Source organism: Pseudochaenichthys georgianus, chromosome 13, assembly GCF_902827115.2.
Source record: "Pseudochaenichthys georgianus chromosome 13, fPseGeo1.2, whole genome shotgun sequence".
Lineage (NCBI taxonomy): Eukaryota > Metazoa > Chordata > Actinopteri > Perciformes > Channichthyidae > Pseudochaenichthys > Pseudochaenichthys georgianus.
Window position 1 is genome coordinate 39,918,456 of NC_047515.1, and position 21,902 is coordinate 39,940,357.

Consider the following 21,902-nt stretch of genomic DNA (forward strand, 5'->3'; position numbering starts at 1 on the left):
CCGTCAGTAGCGTTTTTATCGTTTTAATGCCATTGAACACGACTTTTGATCAGAACAACAGCATCGGTGAGACAATGTCCCGTTTTTGCTCCGTAAAGCTCCGTGTTGTGATGTATGGGTTCGCTTCCCCTGTCGCAGGATCAGATCGCTCAGTGAAGATACGTATACCCCTAGAATCTGTGGAATCTCAGCTTGCTAATCGATATCTTGTTTGTGCAGATCCGATATGTAATAAGGGTATTTATACCTAGAGTTCTGAGCCAAGTGCGTTAGCATTTTTCGCTCAGGGCTCATTTAGACGCTTCTTGTGAGACGTGTGTTTTGTTTCGGTAAAAATAGTTCGTATCGCCAGTTCGCCGAGTTTCTTCCCGTTAATCGGGTATGACACAATAATGGGTTTTTAAATGTTAAGAAGCTCTGAGACACAGTTTCGTGAAAGAAAAAAACCCGGACGCCCCCGCTGAACAGGTTAAAAAGAAAAGGAGAGTCCAACCGAAAATCCCCAAAATATATTTTCAAACTCATTCGATGCTAAAAAGTAGCGCTGCAGATGAGGACAACACCTTTTAACTGGGGGACCGTCCCTTAAGTGTTAAATCACCTTAATCTGGTGCAATGTCCACTCATCATCTCACACTCTCGCACAAACACGTTATTCTTGTGACTCTGTCGGAAAGGAGACTTACTTCATACAAGTAGAACCAGAATCTGCTGATGGAGTGCAGGACCCTCAGCAGCAGGTTGACCTCCAAAGAGGGGTCTTCGAAGGTAATGTTCTCCGGTGGCTCCGAAGTGAGGTATGTCTCTAAGGGATTGACGACACTGGGACACACGCCGTCTGCAAGTGAAGGGAAACACGAGTAGGAATTAAGTACACGGTTACTGATTTGTAAACATCATAACCAGGAACCCCCCAGTTGACGCTTCAGATGCTCACCATGCCACAGCTCATCCTGCTTCTTGGCGTTGCGAGGGGACGTCTTGGTGGGAGCAGTCTGGGCTCGGCCCCGCTTCCCACCCACAGCGTCTTTGCTGCCGTCCTCGTCCTCTCTCACCGGCTTATACCTATTAGCAATTAACACAGGTCGTTAAAGTGTCTGATGAAAACGCATGACAGCTTTTACACCGGAAACTCTTTGGTGACCAGACTTTGGGATCTGAACACTTTGAGTAATAGCACTTAGAATTTCAAATGACTATTGGCCTAACAGGCAGCTAGTTCAGGTGCAAGAGTACATCTCAGCGACATGGTAATTATATCTGCATATAACCCTAACATAACAATAATAATACACTTTATTTGTATAGCACCTTTCCTGGACAAAGCAACACAACAACAATATTAAAATAAATACAGAACAAGATAAAACAAAGACTGTTTAAGACATTTGGTTTGACTTTTCAAGGACTGCCTAATGCGATTCAAACAAGCAAATGCCCCCAAAAGGTTGTTCTCTAAAGCGACAGTGAAGGTTGAGTAAGACGCCACACAACTCTGAGATAAACGAGAAGTCACTAAAACAACAAAAAACAGTTCAAATGAAAATACAAAAAGCGTTTTTACCATATTGTGTGCGTTTTGGTCCAAATGCCAGCTCGCCCGAGTGGGTTCGCCTCGTCGTCCGTCGACTCTCGCTCCTCCTCTGCCTGCAGGCTGTACTGCCTCACGGCCTGGTACACCGTCATGTTGTACGGCAGCAGGTGGTCACCGATGTAGAACTGTAGTCTGTGCCGCACACTGCCCGAGTTCAGGAACTGCGCCGCCTGGGAAAAACATCGCTTTAATGATAGTATCGAATTTAAAGCAGGACTTTCAATACGCAGGATTAAGGGTGGATAGAGGGAAGACAAATCCTTATTTTGTACAAATCACATACCAGCGATTCATCGATTTCATCATCTGAACCATCGTCATCGCTGTCTTCATCCTCTTCCCTGATTCGGCCGTACCCTGCACAAGAAGCAAGATTTAAAGTTAAGAAACGATGAATAAAATCATATATTTCACGGCTTAGTTGAATATTCGATTCCGATTGGTCAATTCAGAACATGTGACACGTTGTTATAATACAGTAGTACAGACCGCTGTCAAGGACTGTCGCGATCGTTGCTAAGGGGGATCAAGAAGGAGAAAGGAAGAAATACGATCACTCTTAACCCTGAGATGCCAGAGTAGCTGGACCCACACTCTTCCATAAGTGGGTCAAAAAGGACCCGTATTAGAATTATGTGTTTTTATGCCATGTTTGAAAAAATATAATGTATTATTATTATTATACTGACAGGTTTCAGATCTTGCTGTAAAATAGTCTTCCTGAGAGGTGTCGCGTGTGATGTCTTCTGTGTGGTCCACAGTGAAAGTATTCCTGACAGCAACAGGTGATAAGAATCAAAGGTTCCCGTAGGAAATGCCTGCGGGTCATTTTTGACCCACTTATGGAAGCTTGGGGTAGAAATACAAAAACTACAATTTCTTAAAATTTAAATGGCGTGATATCAAAAACATGTTTGAGGAATAGCTGGAATATGAAATGATAAAAAAAATTAAATTACAAAGATACTTCAAGAAAACCACCTCACCGGGTCAAAAAAGACCCACTTGTGCATCTAAGGGTTAATGTAATTTCAATTCATATTGGGAGTCAAGTCGTTCGGTTGTTTAGTACCTGGCCATGTAATAAGCGGGAGAATTACACGTTATCCCTTACTTAAGTAACTCCCTGTGTATAGGAGCATTCTGTATTGAAGCAGGCACCCAGAACAGCCCCTCACCTCTGACTACCAGATATCTCTCGATGGCCTGCACCAGGGCCAGGGGGTCTATCTTCACAGGGCCGCCCTTCCACTGCTTCACATTAGTGCAGTCTGGGTGTCTCTGCAGCTGGCACTTCAGCTGATGTGTGTTGAAGAACTTCAGCGCCTGAGAGCCCCTGGAGAGACACATTCAAAAAAACACGTTAACAAAATATAAATCAGATATACGGTTTAATAAGTGAAAATAAGTGGTGGGGAATGATGTGCCCTGCATGTCCTGCTCCGCCCTCTGACGCAGCTGACCAGCCTTGAGCAGCCGTTATCCCCCTTAAGGAGGGGCTGCCCAAGCATATTGTTGATGTTACCAGTTTGTGAGAGATAGTTATTGTTGTGGGACACCTGGAACACATCCTTCTCAGGTGTAGAGGACCTCGAGCCATAAGAGACAACAACTGTGACTCAGTGTCCTCAGCTGTTTAGTCTATCTATTGAAGAATGTTGATTATCACACTCTGAACTAGTTAAAACCTGGAGCTGCAGGAGGGCTCTTCAGGATTGACTGTGGCGTCTCAACCGTGTGGTCAGATCGTGGAAACACTGACGGTTTATTTGGAGCTTCGTCCGGAGAATTCACAAGACATGTCACGACATGTCTTGTGAATTCTCCGGACGAAGCTCCAAATAAACCGTCAGTGTTTGCCATCAAAGCTCCAGCTCTCCTCGTGTCTCTCCGAGTCCCGACTCCACTTCAGAAGTTTCCCCCACAGACAATACAGTTATTTAAAAACGTAGGTAACAAATCTGCACACCTGCTGCCATTGCCGTTGCCACTCGGGAAATCATGCACTTTGACCGGAAACTGCTCCATCTGGCTCAGGCAGCTGTTCATTTTGTGCACCAGCGCCAGGTACGGAGCGTTCTCTGTCGGGTCCAGGCGACCTGCCAGCTCCATGCCTGGAACCTACAAACCAAAAGGGGGGAAATATTACAACACAATTCTGAATATTGAGATTACCAATGATGGCGATCAGAGCGGTGTGAATGAATGAGTTCTAAATCAGTCGGAATGCTATCTCTTTCGGATGTCAACAGTTTTAAATGTGTTTTTGTTAGATGCCGGCAACAAGGTCTGTGGTTAACACACGCTATAGACGTTTATAAATTGTGTTCTATTACATTAAAGCCTTCAGTAAATACCCCACTGGTAAAAGGTATGAATTTGTTATGAGGTTTCGATTTCTAACAAGTGTCTAAATAAGACGACTGGATAGGATAAGCTGCTTGTAGCTTGGCGGTGGTGACAAAGATGTAGTTCCTTTATAGCCCAACGTTAATTAAACTGTTATGAAAGTGGTGTTCATATAGGGATGGGTACCGAGCCCCGGTATTAAACGGGCCCTGGGGCTGAATTATTAAAGACTGTGGTACCGTTAAGCTCCGACGTTATGTCTTTTTATCGGTACTGGAGACGTGTAAAACATATATATGTCATATGTATTATTCAGGGTTCTTACACCTTTTCCAAACTCAAATTCAAGCACTTTCAAGGTGCATCTTACAGCTGTTGTAAATTTAATATTAATATACACATACTCAAATGATTATTTCCCTACCTCACATTACATCAGATGTTCTTTATGCTATAAACAACCGAATGTGTGTTTCGTGATAGCCTTCTACACGAGGATGCAAAATTAAAGCAAAGAAAACTAAGTTTAATATTTCAAAAGGAGTGACCTGGACGTAGACTGGGCCTCCCATATCACCTGTCTGAGCCGATATACAACAATCAGCCAAATAACCTTTCAATACATTATTGATTAATTGTTGAGGTACTTTTAGGTTAGCAGTGAACATAAGTCAGAGGTACATGGTGTACTTCTACTCCACTACATGTATTTAATCCCTTTAGTTACTTCACATATCTGGATGAATGATGTGAAATATAACCAAGTGTTGAATCAGACTTTAGTTCCTGGAGTAAATCCACCAGCTGCCCTGCAGTCTACAAAGTACTTCAGACTAGCTGCACCTTCACCAGCTACCCTGCAGTCTACAAAGTACTTCAGACTAGCTGCACCTTCACCAGCTTTGAGAACACTTTCATGATCAATCATTATAAAACATATCATATATATTATTCTGAAATGGACCAATCTGCACAACGACTACTTTTACCGTCTTTACTATATTTTGATGAGAATACTTTTCTACTTTCAATTGAGGAACATTTTGAATGCAGGACTTTTACTGTAACAGAGTATTCCTACACTCTGGTACTTCTACTTTTACTCAAGTACAATATCTAAGTACTTCTACTTTTACTCAAGTACAAGACCTGAGTACTTCTACTTTCACTCAAGTACAAGATCTGAGTACTTATTCCACCTCTAGTAGCGTATTAGTCTGAATTGTAGCCACAAAATCACGCAGAGCTGCATAAAAATAGACTCACAATGGTAACAAGTGGAAAATAATATTTACAAATGTGTCCAATGATTGTAGGTAATGTTGACGACTCAAGACTCCTGACTTATAGATCTTCAAAAGAAGACTGTGTTCATTCTACAATTACATGGGATTGAAGCAAAATGTAGTTTTACTTGTATAATACTTCAATTTTATATAAAAGACAGTTTGTTTTCATCTGTTTTCAAATAAACAAAGTCTTGGCTTTCAGAATATTAAACTTGTTTCGGCAAATTCAGATGAGAAATACAACTTTGAAGCTTCGGCATAATTACAAGCGGAGAACGGAGTAATGTAACGTCACAGCAAGCCGGTGTTTCTTGTGAGTGTTTCCCCGGGACACACACACACGCACACGCACGCGAGCGAGCTTCCCCCAGACCAGTAATACAAACGAAAATATGTCTTTGGGTCAATGTGACTGATTTCGATAGAGCAAGTCACATTTGGTTTAGGCACGAAACATACAGTAGAAATACATTGCTTTCAAAATCGCTCTGTGTCGAATCAATAGATTATATTTCGTGACTATAACACGAAGTGCCGTGAGAGCTTCATCCTCTGAAGACCACACGATGACGACTGTAACGCACATCACATCGCTCCTCTGAAATCTATCACTCTCATCAGAATGCCCAGGTCACACGTAACACAAACACACCTGCAGGTCGCGAAGCATAGCGCGGGAAGGCCGCAGCGGAGCTGTTTTATGTAGAAGCGAAGCAATTATTTTCTTTTAATCTAAAAAGCGAACTATTCAGTCAGACAGCAATTTATTGTAAAAGTAAAGGATTTACATTTTCAAGCACTTTCTCAATTTCAAGCACCATTCCCAAAAGTCAAGCACTTTCCCAACCTTGAAAACACCACGTCAAATTTCAAGCATTTTCAAGGATTTCAAGCACCCGTACGAACCCTGATTATTGCTACACAAACATTATATTGCCGTTTTAGTGTCGCCAACTCCGTTTCTAATACGCAAAAAGACTGCAAAATGTGTCTGTTATTTTTTGTATTTTCGATCTTTCCAATCCAGACGAGAGATCTCCCCCCGTCTGTGTGCGAGGGGGCGGGGCAGTTTACACACACGCAGCTGCTACATGCAGACACACACACACACACACACACACACACACACGCACACACGCACACGCACACACGCACACACGGAGGAAATAGCGGAGAGAAGCGCTCCAAGGTGTGGTTAAACTTTACCCGTCTCGATGTGGACGATGCTCGTTGCCTAAAGTGCAATAAGAGTTTAGCATGTAAGGGCGGTAACTCGAGCAATCTGTCTAAACATTTATCAAAAGTGCTCCACATCCAGACGGAGGAATGCACCGGGTTCCACTGTCTTTCTAGCAGCTCTGTAGCCCCGTCCACGAGGAACGTTTCCACGTCAGGTGTTCTGTGTGCTTGCAGCAACACACCGAGTTAACTACATTATACAAACATGGGTTGATGATTAGTTAAAGTTTCAGCTATTCTGTTTACAGTTCTGTCATCACATTATTTAATACGGTTTGTTAAAACATTGTTTTGTTTTTTTAATGTGAAATATTATTTATTTAATTAAAAAGCAAAATAAAAAATAAAAGCAATGTTAGTTTTGTTCACAATTTGTTTACCTTTTTTGATAGACCGGATTGATAAGCGGTATCGATAAAAGTAGTAGTACCGTTAAAACCTTAACAATATTACATTATTATTACTTGTTAGACGCTTTTATCCGAAGCGACTTCCATACTCAACACTGTGGGCAATCCCCACAGGAGCACTTTGGGGTGAAGTGTCCCAGGGACACAACGACATGCTGACTGCAGTGGGGTTTGAACCTGTGACCCCCTGATCACCCACTGCGCCACACACCGCCCCATCCCTATGTTCATATGTGGAGATGTTTCTGCTGGACAAAACATGCAAGTATCACAGCACCTGTTCGCCACAGAGCTTATTTTCAGAAGTTTTCCAAAATCCATGGAATTGCTAACTTCAGGGTCGCCCTACAGAAACAGCAGCACTCTGCTCTCGTGTGCAGGTCTCTCACCGGACAGCCAGCGAACACGTGGAGGAACCTCTTGAGCCGGACGTCGCGGCTGAGCAGCTCCCTGTCGCTGCTGGAGGTCAGGTAGACGAGCAGCTGCTTCACCAGCCCGCTGTGCTGGATCTCAAAGGACGACACGTCGGACTCCGATACGATACTGGAGATCTCCACCAGGCACTCGATGCCACCGTCCACCTGGTATGGAAAACACATCATGAGAAAGACGTTTTAATACTGGCGTCAATTAAATACAAATTCAGTATTTGTATTTCTCTATTCATCACAAGCGCTGTGATATATTTGCGTTTTTTCCAGCTCTGCGTCTGCCATTCTCGTAGCTTCCTCTTGCGTGTTTACGATCTGGTTGCTACGTGTTTATAGAGCTTTAGCCCCAGACACGTCACGAACACAGCAGAATGAGAAGACAAGAGAAAATACAGACAGAGGGCTATGCAGACAGTACTACACATGGTGCCCTTTGCAATCTCCACAAACACAGCAACACATATGGAATTTAAGTTGATGAATGTTTGCAGTTGAATGGTGCGAGGCGTCACCTGCAGGTTGAGCTGCTCCGTGGCCGTGCAAAGTCTCTGGAGTACATTCAGGGCAGGGTTGCTGCCATCCACATTTTCAGAGCTGAAGTAGCGCTCCACAAACTTACTGGCCGTTTCTTTGATCCAGGCTTTTATTTTGTCTCTGCAAACAGATACAAAAATCTCAATTACTTAAAGTGCTCAATCGCAAGCAGCGGAGCGCCACAGTTTGGATCAAACCTTCCCCGTTGACTCATCGTACCTGTTATTTGAAATTGAGTCCTTAGGCGGGGCCCTCGCCAGCCCGCTGACCCCCGCTGTGCGCGACGGCTCTGAGTTGGCGTTGTTGGTCTGGGCTCCTAGCTTGCCCCAGGTCTTTGGGTTAAGACTGGCCAAGAAGGAGGATTTGGGGGACTGAGTACTGGTGGGGCTCTTGGCTGTAAAGGAAGGGGGATCACAGAGGTTGAAAAACATGATGATTCAGGGCTGTGCAATTAATCCTATTTTAATTCCCTTTCGCAAAGATGCTCTCAATTTGCCTTGCCAGGGTATATGCAGGAATCCTGAAGTCAAATTTAATACCTTTTAAGACCTTTTTTAAGACCCTTTCCATACATTTTAAGACCTCATCGCAACTTCGAGTTCTAACCGGTTACATTGGCGACACACTTTACCTCACATTTACTATTGATTGTAAGATAGCACAACTAAACAGAGTGCAGACAGACTACTGAAGCCTCCTCTCCACATGAACTTCAACCTCTCTGTGAAGGTCAGGGTTAATGCAGCATGCTGCTTTGTTGCTTCTGTGCTCTTTCATTCCAGTAGAACTCCTCAGAAACCAGTATTTGACCAATAAACAAAACAATTGACAAAACTTTGAAATATTAAATATTAAACTTCATGAGCTTCAGCGGGGTAATGCCATATAGGAGCTCCCTCACAAATACCCAGGGGTTAAATTGGGCTGGGGCTGTCCGGGGCTAAGCCCGGCACATAGGACGATGCTCTGACGTCATCCCCCTCACACATTTGTCATATGTTTACAAAAAACAATATATATGTTAAAACTTTTCTCGTTCTTAATATAGACTATATTTAGGGTAGATATGTGTTGACCTTACTTTAAAATAGCAGATCTCTGTGACCGGATATAGTTTGGCTTAGACCCCGGCCCCACGAGGACGCATACAGTAAAACGCATACGCAAAAAAGTCTTCCGTTCACACGCATTCGATTCATTAACGTGTCCGTTCACACTGGACCGCTGGAAATGCTGGAAACGCTGTAGTACATATGCCAGGCCTGTAAGTGGCGCTGCTGCCGCCACAAAATACACCAAAAGCAGCGAAGAAGACCCCGGAGCAAGGTTGTCATGGTTGCCCTTCTGTTTATTCTCCGCGGTGGACGGCGTGTAGTCCACCAGCAGAAAGGTCTTTTTTAGAGGGGATCTTTGAAACATCAGACACTCAAACAGGGAGAGCAGCAGCACTTGAACTCACCCTGATTGTCTACTTTATCATCGTCTCTTGGGGGAGAGTATTTAGGTCTTCTCGGTCCTCTTTTGGGTAGCCGTTTCCTCTTCAGGACGTCACTTAACCGCCTAGAATGAGGAAGAACATAATTACTATCATGCTCTTGGGGAACAAAGAGCATGATAGTAACATAAACAACTCTTTGCCCTTCCATAAAAAAAATCAAAACATTTGACAAACACACATCAGTTAACATTCTAGGGATGCACGATAATTATCGGTCCGATAATTATCGGTCCGATATTAGGAATTATGACGTCATCCCGATAAACCAGATACCAGTATTAATAGCCCCGATAATATACAATATATTTTTTGGGTAAAAAAAAAGAAAAAAATACTGCGGTGTGGGTGGATTGGGATGAGGGGCGCTTGTTTTTCACTCGGCTCCTCCCGTTTTGCCAGTACTGTGGTGTTAGTGGTTTAGGAAGAGGGGAGTTCTTCACAAATCCAGCGCTCCCTAATACTTCGAACCTGATCAGTCACCTGAAACATCGCCATCGAAGCGTACGAAGACAATAATACAATACAAAGTGTGTGTGTGTGTGTGAATATGGCGCGTTGGAGCTATGTGCAACTAAAGGCATATGCTCGAACCGGAGCTGCAATCATGTTGCACTATCCGTGCTGCTGAGTGTGCTGACTTTTCGTACAATGTCCCGCTGTCTTCTTCCTGCATCAAGTCAAGTGCTCGGTGCAGTTGTGGCGAAATGTCGCTCCTCTGTTTTCATTTAAACAGCTCCTTATATCCGTTAGCGCAGCTAGCTAGCACCAGATGCTAACAACAACAACAATGCACGTAAGGTCTCTCGCTCGGGCCACACACACACACACACACACACACACACACACACACACACACACACACACACACACACACACACACACACACACACACAGTCCTGCCGATGGCCAGTCGGTGCCTGCCGGTGAGCGTGGAAGTGTGGTCTGCCACAAGCGGGCGGCAGGAGCGGGGCTGTCAGCATCAGCTTGTCGATGGTATTTTAAACTCGAAGCGTTAATCGCGTTAAAATAATTAGTGGCGTTAATTTGTTGTTGCGTTAACACGTTATTAACGCGTTAACTTGACAGCCCTAGTTAAAATAATTAGTGGCGTACATTTTTTTTATTATCGGTATCGGTCTTGAGAAGCAGGAAGTTATCGGTATAGGTATCGGTTTCAAAAAACCAATATCGTGCATCCCTATAACATTCTTATCCGTTTCAGGGCACCGACGATTCATTTGTGTTAACTCTGCTATATTGTAATGAGGTCTCTACTGCGCTTCAGAGATAATTACACAGCTAGTTAGAGTGGCACAGTGACGCGTCCTAAAACCAGGAAGTAAACTCCTTCCGGTTCCTTCGCAAAAACACAAAGCCATCTCTCCGTAGGATTTAGGAAAATAGCTGAAATCAGGTCTGTGGTTGAAACACATTGAAGAGACGGATCACGGTTTGTTCAGCCGGATAATCTCCACATGTCTATCCTACTTTCATCATTTTCTAATCATAAATCTAGTCGCCAGAAGCTAAATGCTAACGTTATGCTATAAAGGAGCTACAGCAGGGTCGCTGCTTCAACGTCACGCCGACTTAAGATCCATATTAAAAAATAAAGATTCTAAAGTGAACAAGTTGAAGCGTCTGTTTGAACACTTTGCAGGAGGCAGGGACTTGCTTTCAAGCAGAACAGAAACTAACTTAGCGGAGTGTTTACGTGTTCGGTGTAATGACGTACAACGACCTCCACAACTTCTGTAGTCCTGTTCAGCCACTTGGTAACAACCATCGTTTTTCACTGCTGATGATTTAATGTCGTAGAACAAAACATGATCCGTCTCTTCAACGTGTTTCAACCACAGACCTTATTTCAGATATTTTCCTAAACCCTGCGGAGAGATCCCGTTGCTTTTTGGCGAAGGAACCGGACGTGGTAAAAATGTTAACTTACTTCCGGGTTTTAGGACGCGTCACTGCGGCGCTCTATTAGCGACACAAACAGTCGGTGACGCAAGGAGGATGCAGATGAGTTTCCACTTCTTCTCCCTGGCCTTTCAGTCAGAGCGGAGCACGACCCCTGACTTTTCCCTGTGTTTTTATATACCTGCTGTAATTTATTGTGATTGTAGTATTTATTACATGTACAGCACTTTGGCCTGACCAAAATTCGCTTTTAAAAGTGCTTTATAAATAAACTTTGATTTGATGAACATGGATCTGTGTTAGAAACATGTCTTGTGTCTGCGGACGGGTAAAGTAAAGCCACACATGCTCACACACTCACCCCTGTGGGCTGAGGTCCAGGGAGTCGTCCATGCTGTGCTGGAAGCTGGGCGAGCCCAGGTCAGGAGTTGCATTGTTAGCAGATGTAGTGGAGGCAGTGCTGATGGTGGTCGTGCACAAACTGGCAGTACCACTGGGGCAAGCCTTTGGGGGGCTAGTGACTAGAAAGCTCTCAGACTCGGACAGGTTCTTCACCTGGTGCATCACACCTGGAGGAGGAAGCAGAAAGACAAATGTTAGAAATGGTCTCAAGCTTTTAAAGAAATGGCATATTGGAACGGGCTAAGAAAAACATTTGGAAATGCACTGGAAAGGAAAACACTTACAGCAACACAATTTACAAACTTAAACATGTTAACTAACAGCAGGAGAACTTTGCTAGGGGAGACATTAATGTGTCCTCTGTGGAATGAGATGTCGAGATGAACAAATAAGTACTGCGCTCTATTTCCAAAATGACAACGATTTGCAAGTGGAAAAATGCAGCTTGAAACGATGAGATCTCTGAAAGCTATCAGGGTTTTAAGACAAGGTGGCTCCACGGGGTTATCCACTACCTTCTCTCCTGAAGTAAACACTGAAGACATCAGGCAGCTTCTGCATGAGGATCTCAGCCATCTGCAGAGACCCCACTACAATCTTCAAGTCCTGGCTGGACAGCATGGAGGCGATGTGACTGGAGACAAAAGAAAACAACAATAAGTCCATTTACTTTCAATTTAAAGACTTACTTGTTTTCCCTTTGTGTCTTCATCTTGCGTCAGATCCTGCTTGTAAAGTTAATAATAGCGTGAAGCTGGTGTTACCTGGACACAGAGTGGTTCCTCAGCACATCCTTCAGCAGCTCTGCATCAGCAAAGAAGATGATCCTGAGGATGGCTCTAAGGCACTTGTGTCTGACAGCAGGGCCGGCTGACGAGCTGTACACCTCGTACAGGACCCCGAACAGAGTTTTGATAAAGCACTTTGCCAGCTCGGGGTCATCCTTCATCAACTGGGCTCGTGCATCCTCTCGACGAACCTCCTGGTGACCCCCTGCAGACGGACAGCAAACAGATCAGAGTTATTCTCTAAATCACGGTGTCGCAACACGGAATCGGGATGGAGAAGCTGCGTTACCCCTAGATTCCACCGGGTCCGCCTGCGCCGCGTTACGGCCGCGGCGTTCACAGCGATCGCAGCCACTCTAGTCAATGGGTGCTATTCCACCAGACACGCCACGTTACGGCTAGAAGCGTCTCGGCGCTGGGCTCCGCTAAAAATAGGCAGCTGGTTTATTTTCGGCGCGAGGCATTGCATAGCGCCAGGCAGGAAGTGGACCGGTCAGAGCATCCGGTCAATCCCCAAAATAAACTAATTTTGCAGACCCTATCCCTCCGTAGTCTTTCAAGTAGGAGGAGGAATGCCAGCGTTCTCCTCCAGTGTACAGGCACTGTGTAAATTATATATATACAATAAGTATGATGATGAATGCATTTTTTAACCACTAAAATACAGCAACACATCTTTCATTCATGTCGTTTATAACTGGAATATTACAATTATTATTAACTTTGTCTGCACAAAAGTAGCCCGTCAAGGAAATATGCCCAAATCTACAAAAACTGCGAGCCGGCAGGCAAGACGCTCCGCTTCTGAAATGCGCCCGGTGGGGTTTGACGCTGTAGGAGGGTCGGAACAAAACCGTGGCACAGCTGTAACGCGGTGTAGACGGAGCCGGTGGAATCCCGGGGTGACACACATGAGGCTAACACATACACACAATTGGGAAAAAAACACTTCAACAGACAGACTGCAGCTTGCTGCTCCGTCTCAGATTAATCAGCTGTAATCTCTCCCTTAATGAAGGGACTTGCAAGAATGCGAGGAAAGTGCAACGACTTGTAGGCCTGTCGCCATAAGCAATTAATTGACTTATCGTACGATAAATAAAAATGAACTCGATAACTTTTCTGAGGTCTAACATTTTTTTCGTTTACATGCGTGTTTGTTTACATAAAGAAGTGCCCAGCATTTTAGCCAGGAGTGCCGTGTCTGCCGGCCAGGCGCACTGTGAGGGGCGGGGCTCAAACACAGCCAGGCGCGCTGTGAGGGGCGGGGCTCACACACAGCCAGGCGCTCTGTGAGGGGCGGGGCTCACACACAGCCAGGCGCGCTGTGAGGGGCGGGGCTCACACACAGCCAGGCGCTCTGTGAGGGGCGGGGCTCACACACAGCCAGGCGCTCTGTGAGGGGCGGGGCTCAAACACAGCCAGGCGCGCTGTGAGGGGCGGGGCTCAAACACAGCCAGGCGCGCTGTGAGGGGCGGGGCTCACACACAGCCAGGCGCGCTGTGAGGGGCGGGGCTCACACACAGCCAGGCGCGCTGTGAGGGGCGGGGCTCAAACACAGCCAGGCGCGCTGTGAGGGGCGGGGCTCACACACAGCCAGGCGCGCTGTGAGGGGCGGGGCTCACACACAGCCAGGCGCTCTGTGAGGGGCGGGGCTCACACACAGCCAGGCGCTCTGTGAGGGGCGGGGCTCAAACACAGCCAGGCGCGCTGTGAGGGGCGGGGCTCAAACACAGCCAGGCGCGCTGTGAGGGGCGGGGCTCACACACAGCCAGGCACGCTGTGAGGGGCGGGGCTCACACACAGCCAGGCGCGCTGTGAGGGGCGGGGCTCACACACAGCAAGGCGCGCTGTGAGGGGGGCGGGGCTCACACACAGCCAGGCGCGCTGTGAGGGGCGGGGCTCACACACAGCCAGGCGCGCTGTGAGGGGCGGGGCTCAAACACAGCCAGGCGCGCTGTGAGGGGCGGGGCTCACACACAGCCAGACGCGCTGTGAGGGGCGGGGCTCACACACAGCAAGGCGCGCTGTGAGGGGTGGGGCTCACACACAGCCAGACGCGCTGTGAGGGGCGGGCTCACACACAGCCAGGCGCGCTGTGAGGGGCGGGGCTCACACACAGCCAGGCGCGCTGTGAGGGGCGGGGCTCACACACAGCCAGGCGCGCTGTGAGGGGCAGGGCTCAAACACAGCCAGGCGCTCTGTGAGGGGCGGGGCTCACACACAGCCAGGCGCGCTGTGAGGGGCAGGGCTCACACACAGCCAGGCGCTCTGTGAGGGGCGGGGCTCACACACAGCCAGGCGCGCTGTGAGGGGCAGGGCTCACACACAGCCAGGCGACTTGCACACATTAAATGTGTGGCGATGTACACGATAAACAAATTATAATGCTGAAGTTGACCTAAAGAATAATGAATAACCAACCTATGAGAGTGAGAAAAAGATTTTAAGATTAAGTACGACACACTGTCATCTTCACACACATCTCTGATCTGGACAGATGTGCATTACCTGTGTTGGGGTTGGCAAGAGGATTGGGTTTCCTCTGGATACCACGTGCTGTTCCTGTGTCTTCATTGATCTGCTGCATAGAGTTAAAGTCAATTGTGTACACACGGCCCAGGGTTGACAAGCTGATCTCATCCTCCCCGTTCTGGTGTGCTGTCTGCAGGGCAAGATAATCACCAGATACACCCAGCATCAGTATCCCAGGCCGATAAGCCCCACATTTGTGTGTGTGAGTAAATGTAATGAGAGATGCTCATACACAGTAAATAGACTGAATGTTGTCAAGTTATGCAAAATGTCAATATTGTTGTGTGTGTAAGAGGTCCAAACAATTACTGAGTTTTAATATTATTTTAATTTTTTATATTTAAACTAGGGCTGTGCGATTATGGCAAAAATCACGATTATTAAAAACGATTATCCATTTACTGTGAAAACATCAATTTATTGAAAAAAAAATGGGAACAATATGTTTTTAACAGTTGATTACCCGGAACTTTAAGTATAATTCAACTGAAAAATCAATAAAGAAAATAATTCTAAAAAAGAAAAAATTAAAATCGTTTTATTTATTTCGATTAAGTTGTTTTCGTAATCGTTGCAAGCCAAAATCGTAACTAAGATTAAAATACGATTAATTGCAAAGCCCTAATTTCAACATTGATGATATCTATTGATGTATTCAAGCATTCTGAGGTGTAAGCGATACACAGAGTGGGAGATGGATATATACCTCAATAATTCGGCTGTCGATGCGGTTGTAGGGATGCCACAGCCCGCGGTCGTCCCTCCACTGCCAGATGGCGCCCTCTGTGGTCTGAGCGCTGCCCTTCTTCAGCATCACATCCACCGCGAAGATGCCCTCTCTGGGCAGGCAGGGCATCAGCTCACTGCAGGGAGAGGAGGGGGTTAGAGAGAGATATACAATGTTGTCTAATTGATCATTTTTCTTTAACCCGGTGAGGTGGTTTTCTTGAAGTATCTTTTTATCATTTCATATTCCAGCTATTCCTCAAAAAACATGTTTTGGATATGATGCCATTCACATTTTAAATTTTAAGAAATTATAGTTTTTGTATTTCTACCCCGAGCTTCCATAAGTGGGTAAAAAATGCTATCCTATGGGAACCTTTGACTCTTATCACCTGTTGCTGTCAGGAATACATTCACTGTAGACCACACAGACTACATTACACGTGACTAGTGTTGTCACGATACCAACATTTTGGTTTCGATACCGATACCAAGTCAAGAATTGCGATTCCGATTCTTTTTCGATACTTTTCTTAAAAAAAGGGAAACAGTCTTAAATATAAACAGGGATGCAAACTCATCAGGTATGAAAAAGGTGACAAGGATCCGAGCCCCCGACCCCACGGAATATCGGATTTAAAATTAGGAATAACAGATGATTTTAGCAGTCAGAACAACTAAAGCAGCAGGTAATAATAACAGAAACGCCAAAGAGTCACATCTAATATAAATATATATAAAAGCATTTATTTTAATTGTGTAGCAGTGAGTTTAACATTTTGGCAGCACTGTTGAGCATTTTGAAAATGTATTTTCATGCCTCTGTGCAAGGCTTAGTCTTTCTATCTTTATAGCCACTGGTGTAAAGTAACTAAGTTCATAAACTCAAGTACTACTTGGGTACAATTTTGAGATACTTGTACTTTATTTAAGTATTTCAATGTTTCTTTTGCTACTTTGTACTTCTAATCCACTACAGTTCAGAGGTACATGGTGTACTTTTCCTCCACTACATGTATTAATACCTTTAGTTACTTTACAGATGTGGATGAATGATGTGAAATATAACCAAGTGTTGAATCAGACTTTAGTTCCACCTGGAGTAAATCCACCAGCTACCCTGCAGTCTACAAAGTACTTCAGACTAGCTGCACCTTCACCAGCTTTGAGAACACTTTCATGATCAATCATTATAAAACATATCATATATATTATTCTGAAATGGACCAATCTGCACAATGACTACTTTTACTGTCGCTACTTTTTACTTTTACTGTAACAGAGTATTCCTACACTCTGGTGCTTCTAGTACAAGACCTGAGTACTTATACTTTTACTGTCACTACTTTAACTATATTTTGATGATAATACTTTTGTACTTTTATTTGGGAACATTTTGATTGCAGGATTGTTCCTACATTCTGGTACTTCTACTTTAACTCAAGTACAAGACCTGGGTACTTCTACTTTTACTCAAGTACAAGATATATACTTATACCACCTCCGTTTATACCCTATGAAAAAAACGAATAGAAAACGAAGGCTAAAGCTAACGTTAGCAGATAGTGATGCTAGTTTGCTAGTTAAGTTTGCTCAACGATAATATTGCGACAGAAAAACTTTTCAGTGCACATCATGCTCTGCCGCTCCGACAGGGAGCTCTGCTCTGAACACCTGAACCGCCCGTTCACAGACTTCTGGCGTCTTTTTTGTCAACAAGCCGAGGCGCAGCGGCAGTTGCACTCCCTCTTTCAGCCATGCTTCTCGTTTTTTCACATGCTCTGGCAGCTAGCGCGTGGCCGCGTGCACGAGAGAGGGGAGGCACTTGAGCGTGCTTGAGAGGGGCGGGACTGCAGGCACGTCTGCAGTGCAGGGAGTGGAAGCAGAGCGCTGAACACACACGGCTCTTATTAAAACGGCGCTTTTTCACGGGAGTACTTTTCCCCGTCATTCTTAAAGTACCGATACTAATGAAACGGAGGAATCGTACCGTTTTTAACGGCAGGGTATCGCGGTACCTTTCAAGTATCGGTACACCGTGCAACACTACACGTGACACCTCTCAGGAAGATTATTTTACAGCTAGATCTGATACCGGTCAGTATAATAATATATTATATTTGTATGGGGCTTTTCAAGGACTCAAAATCGCTTTACAATATAAGGGAAGGTTAGGGTGGGGGGTATAGGACTATCAAACTTGATCAACCGGCATGTATTGATGGGGGGGGGGGGGCTTTGAGTAGACAAGAGGAGAAGAGATGAGTTTTGAAAAGGGACTGGAATACTGTGAGGGTCTCAGAATAGCGGAGATCTTTGCATCGATATGTTCAAAACGTTTTTTTTCAAAATGTACAAAAAAAAGTGAAATATTATCCAAGAGATTTTTCTTAACCAAAATCACAAATGGCATAAAAACCCATTATTCTAATACGGGTCCTTTTTGACCCACCTATGGAAGAGTGTAGTCACTCGTGCATCTCAGGGTTAAACTATTTGACTGAAATTATTATCTTTGTCAATCGAGTACTGCGGCAAAACTCTTGTATCTGTGTTTACAGGACACGGAGAAGCTGAACTAACATTCGTGGCACATATTATAATACAATTAATTCAGCCGACACCGTTGGACATATCTACGGGAGCCGAGTATGTTGCCCATGGACAGTGTAACACTTTGACAGCAGGGCCTGGGGATCAAACCACTAGCCCTCTGACCACCCCCCCCCCCACCCAGTTAGGGACCCCAATTCCTCAAAAAGTGTAATATCTTGTGTTCCCGAGGTCGATCTTAGGTGAATAGACGTTACCATATGAGGGAGGTCAGTTCGTAGAGCTCCTGGGGGCTGCGGGGTACCAGTTCAATCTGCTCCTGGCAGCTGCCGTTTGATGCACCACACAAGAGGAAGCGCAGAGTTTCTGCTATGTCTGTTGAGAAGTCAAAGGTAAAACAAACACATTTATGTTATTACCAAGCCTGTTGTACATTTAAAATACGTCCAGATGGTTCAAATGACTTAACGAGTATGAAATGCTTTATCGTGTACTGTGGGATGTCTAAGCTTCAGCGTGTGCACCAACACACACAAGATACCGCTGTTTAAGAATGATCAATATAACAATTACAGGCATTTGCTTTGACAACACTAGCCGAGTTACTCATTGATAGCAAGACCTTTATCACTGTGTAACGCTGACTGAAAGGTCCTCGTCTCATTTCTAATATTTCTAAAGATTTGAGACCTGGAATTCATTTCCTCACGTTAAAGGTGGGGAAGGTAATTTTGGAGAAACCAGCTCGAGTGCGCTAGAATCTGAAAGTACGCAGCCGAAAAAAATCTGCCCCTTCCTTCAGACTTCCTCACAGAGCCCCTCCTCCAACACACACGAACGCGCACATGACCAATGAGGGCACGAGATAAGTGTGTGCCCCGATGGAAGGCTGACAGGCAGGTAGGCCATCCAGTTACTTTAGCCGGCTCAGATGATTGGTCGTGCTTTTTACAGCGCCACGGCTTCCATGATATTGTTTTCAGAATCGTTGCAAGCCAAAATCGTAATTGCGATTAAAATACGATTAATTGAGCAGCCCTAGTAGTAACTGAGCACAACAACACCCTGTGTAGTGAGAACATACAGTACGATTGTATGCTATATTTGCGTGTGTGTCTGTTACTCACTCTGTTTCATAAGCTGGACTGCCAGGCAGGGGCAGTTGGAGCACATCAGGGAGAACATGCGCACCACCATGATGAACATCCCCGAGCTGAGCACCGGAGGCGTCACCACCAGCAGCTGCTGGATGTTGGTCAGCAGGTCACGGGACGCCACCTCCTGCAGAAGGTTCTGTGCGTACACAGTAATATTGAACGTCGGGAGTTCGATAGCAGTCAACACAAACACGGCGAACAGTGTGGCAAGTCTTACAAACCTCCTCGTGCTGAAAGTTGTCCACCAGTCTGGCGAAACAGAGGCAAGTGCTTTCGACGGATTTTTTATCCTGAAAGAAATGTTTAGGAATATAGCCATTAGTGAATCTCTACAATAAGTTGTCCTGAAAGAAATGACTTCAATGCAAATCTGAATTGAAAGCTGATTCAAGTCTAAAGGAGAACAGATGGACCGAGTGTTCAACCAGAACATTTCTTATCCGTCTTCTATTCTTCAGACAAGCTCATGTGTGCGTCAACTATGTCGACAAAGCGGCACCTCAGTGGCTCCAACTACAAAACTATTTAAGTGTTTCTATGTTATGATCAAACACGAACATCTTGAGGCAGAGCTCCATTTGTATGCCTACAGAAATCCAGCTGTGTGACTCACAATCTGTTTCTGTTATGCAACTGTGGCATTATTGACTCCTCATACGACCCAGAGTATATCAGTGCAGGTCTTTGTGATGGGAAAACAACCCAACATCTACCAGCAACCACTGTTGATGTAGTTCCTGGCAAACTGAACCGTGTACATTCAAAACACAACATGTATTCTCTCTTTATCTGTATATGATCTCCATTTAAATCGACATGTCATGCGATGTTCCATCCCCTACTTCCTTAATGCGGTTAAGAAGCCGTTTGCATCGACTTTTCTCTCAGTGGTCATATAACTGTACAAAGCGAATAAGAAGGTACACGCAGGCCTTTTCCCTCATTGATGGGAAAACAATGAACAAACCCATTAAGGTATAACTTGGCTTCTTGTTTCCAACAGGTTTTTCCTGGAATGAGAACTCCACTAGAGTCGAACCCCTGCTGGGATGGTGTTGCGTGTTACACTTGTGTGACTCGGAGAATACACGCACCTGGTGTGTGAGTCTCTGAGTCAACAGTGGCAGAGAATCAGCAACAAAGTGGAACTCGTCGGGAGTGATGCTCTGGCAGCAGTTGGCTGCGATGGCCAGGGCGTTCCTCTGAGCGTTGATGCTGAAGAACTCCAGGTACAGCAGGCAGTCGGCGAGCCCCCCCTGTGAGCAGGACATGAAAACAGTGTTGCTGAGCGTCATTGTGGCGAACAGACGGGACCATTTAAGGGGGAAGACAAAAAGGACACTTACAGCCTGCAAAATGGCTTTGCTGTGTCGCCTTGACAACATCTCCAGGGCGGTCAGGGCCTGCTCTGCTACGTCAATGAACTGGATAACCTGCAGCTGCACACACCGAGGTGGAACAAGGCATTGGCATATCAAAAAGACACTGTTGCAAATTAACAAGCGATCGGGGACAGATGGGTGGCGTCTTACCTTCTCCAGGAAGACAGGGATCGCATCGACCACCACAGCAGAGGAGCGGGGGAGCGCCTCCATCATATACGTGAGTGCACGAGAGGCGTGGTTCATCTGTGGGCACGGATCACACGCATGAATACACAGGCATTACAAAGAATGGAAGACACAAACAATGAACAACAAATAAAAGTTCATTTTAATACTCACTATATCAAAGTTATGCTCCATTTGCAACAGTGTAATCTGTGAATAAAAAGTACAATGTTATTTGGGATTAGATTAGTGGTAGTCAAAGATCACAGGAACAACATTTAACAAAAGTATTTTTCATTTTCTATGAAAAGCGTTCTGATCGCGCAATTCAGAACGAGAAGACCTTAAAGTCCACTCGGTACAAATATCTATTTATGTAATAAAACCACGCAATGCAATATCACGGAGTGTGACATATTATTCAAACCGTTTTTTATTTTTTTTAAATAGTCATGATATAGAGTGCCACGGTGACGCGTCTTAAAACCCGGAAGTAAGTTAGCATTTGACCACTTCCGGTTCCCTCGTCTCCGTAGGGTTTAGGAACATATCTGGAAATAAGGTCTGTGGTTGAGACGCATTGAAGAGACGGATCACGTGTTGTTCTACGACAGTAAATACATCAGCAGCGACCAGCGGCGCTGCCAGGGATTTTGGGCCCCATGAAAAGATATCACATTGGTTACTTAAAAATGTTTTTCTTAATGTTCTAAAATGGTCTGGACCCCTGTCAGTCACGGGCCCTTAGAATCGTCCTAACTTTTCACCCCCTTACGGCGCCCCTGGCGATTTGTGAAGAGTTGACGTGTCTGAAAAGCGATGGTTGTCAACAAGTGGCTGAATAGGACTACAGAGGTTGTCGAGGACGTTGTACCGCAGGTCTTTCCTTCCTGCAGCGGTCAGACTATACAACCAGCGCAGCCCCTA

At 45.2% G+C, this 21,902-nt stretch overlaps 1 protein-coding gene across 7 annotated transcripts in view; it reads right to left on the reverse strand.

Moving 5' to 3' along the window:
- Window positions 1-21,902, reverse strand: part of trip12 (thyroid hormone receptor interactor 12) — a 48,574-nt gene that overhangs the window by 8,937 nt on the left and 17,735 nt on the right. For 4 of the 7 annotated variants that reach the window (XM_034097577.2, XM_034097570.2, XM_034097572.2 and 1 more), the window contains 22 exons: window positions 21,150-21,185; window positions 20,958-21,053; window positions 20,772-20,864; window positions 20,520-20,681; window positions 19,647-19,715; window positions 19,396-19,561; window positions 18,526-18,643; window positions 15,696-15,852; window positions 14,966-15,119; window positions 12,431-12,659; window positions 12,182-12,300; window positions 11,626-11,833; window positions 9,306-9,406; window positions 8,066-8,240; window positions 7,825-7,966; window positions 7,271-7,462; window positions 3,564-3,715; window positions 2,773-2,930; window positions 1,878-1,951; window positions 1,565-1,764; window positions 938-1,065; window positions 687-838 (listed from right to left, as the gene is read on the reverse strand). In XM_034097577.2, the coding sequence (XP_033953468.1) occupies window positions 687-838; window positions 938-1,065; window positions 1,565-1,764; window positions 1,878-1,951; window positions 2,773-2,930; window positions 3,564-3,715; window positions 7,271-7,462; window positions 7,825-7,966; window positions 8,066-8,240; window positions 9,306-9,406; window positions 11,626-11,833; window positions 12,182-12,300; window positions 12,431-12,659; window positions 14,966-15,119; window positions 15,696-15,852; window positions 18,526-18,643; window positions 19,396-19,561; window positions 19,647-19,715; window positions 20,520-20,681; window positions 20,772-20,864; window positions 20,958-21,053; window positions 21,150-21,185 (3,081 nt within the window). The remainder of the gene's footprint in view (window positions 1-686; window positions 839-937; window positions 1,066-1,564; window positions 1,765-1,877; window positions 1,952-2,772; window positions 2,931-3,563; window positions 3,716-7,270; window positions 7,463-7,824; window positions 7,967-8,065; window positions 8,241-9,305; window positions 9,407-11,625; window positions 11,834-12,181; window positions 12,301-12,430; window positions 12,660-14,965; window positions 15,120-15,695; window positions 15,853-18,525; window positions 18,644-19,395; window positions 19,562-19,646; window positions 19,716-20,519; window positions 20,682-20,771; window positions 20,865-20,957; window positions 21,054-21,149; window positions 21,186-21,902) is intronic. The other 3 variants (XM_034097578.2, XM_034097575.2, XM_034097574.2) reach the window with 2 other exon arrangements.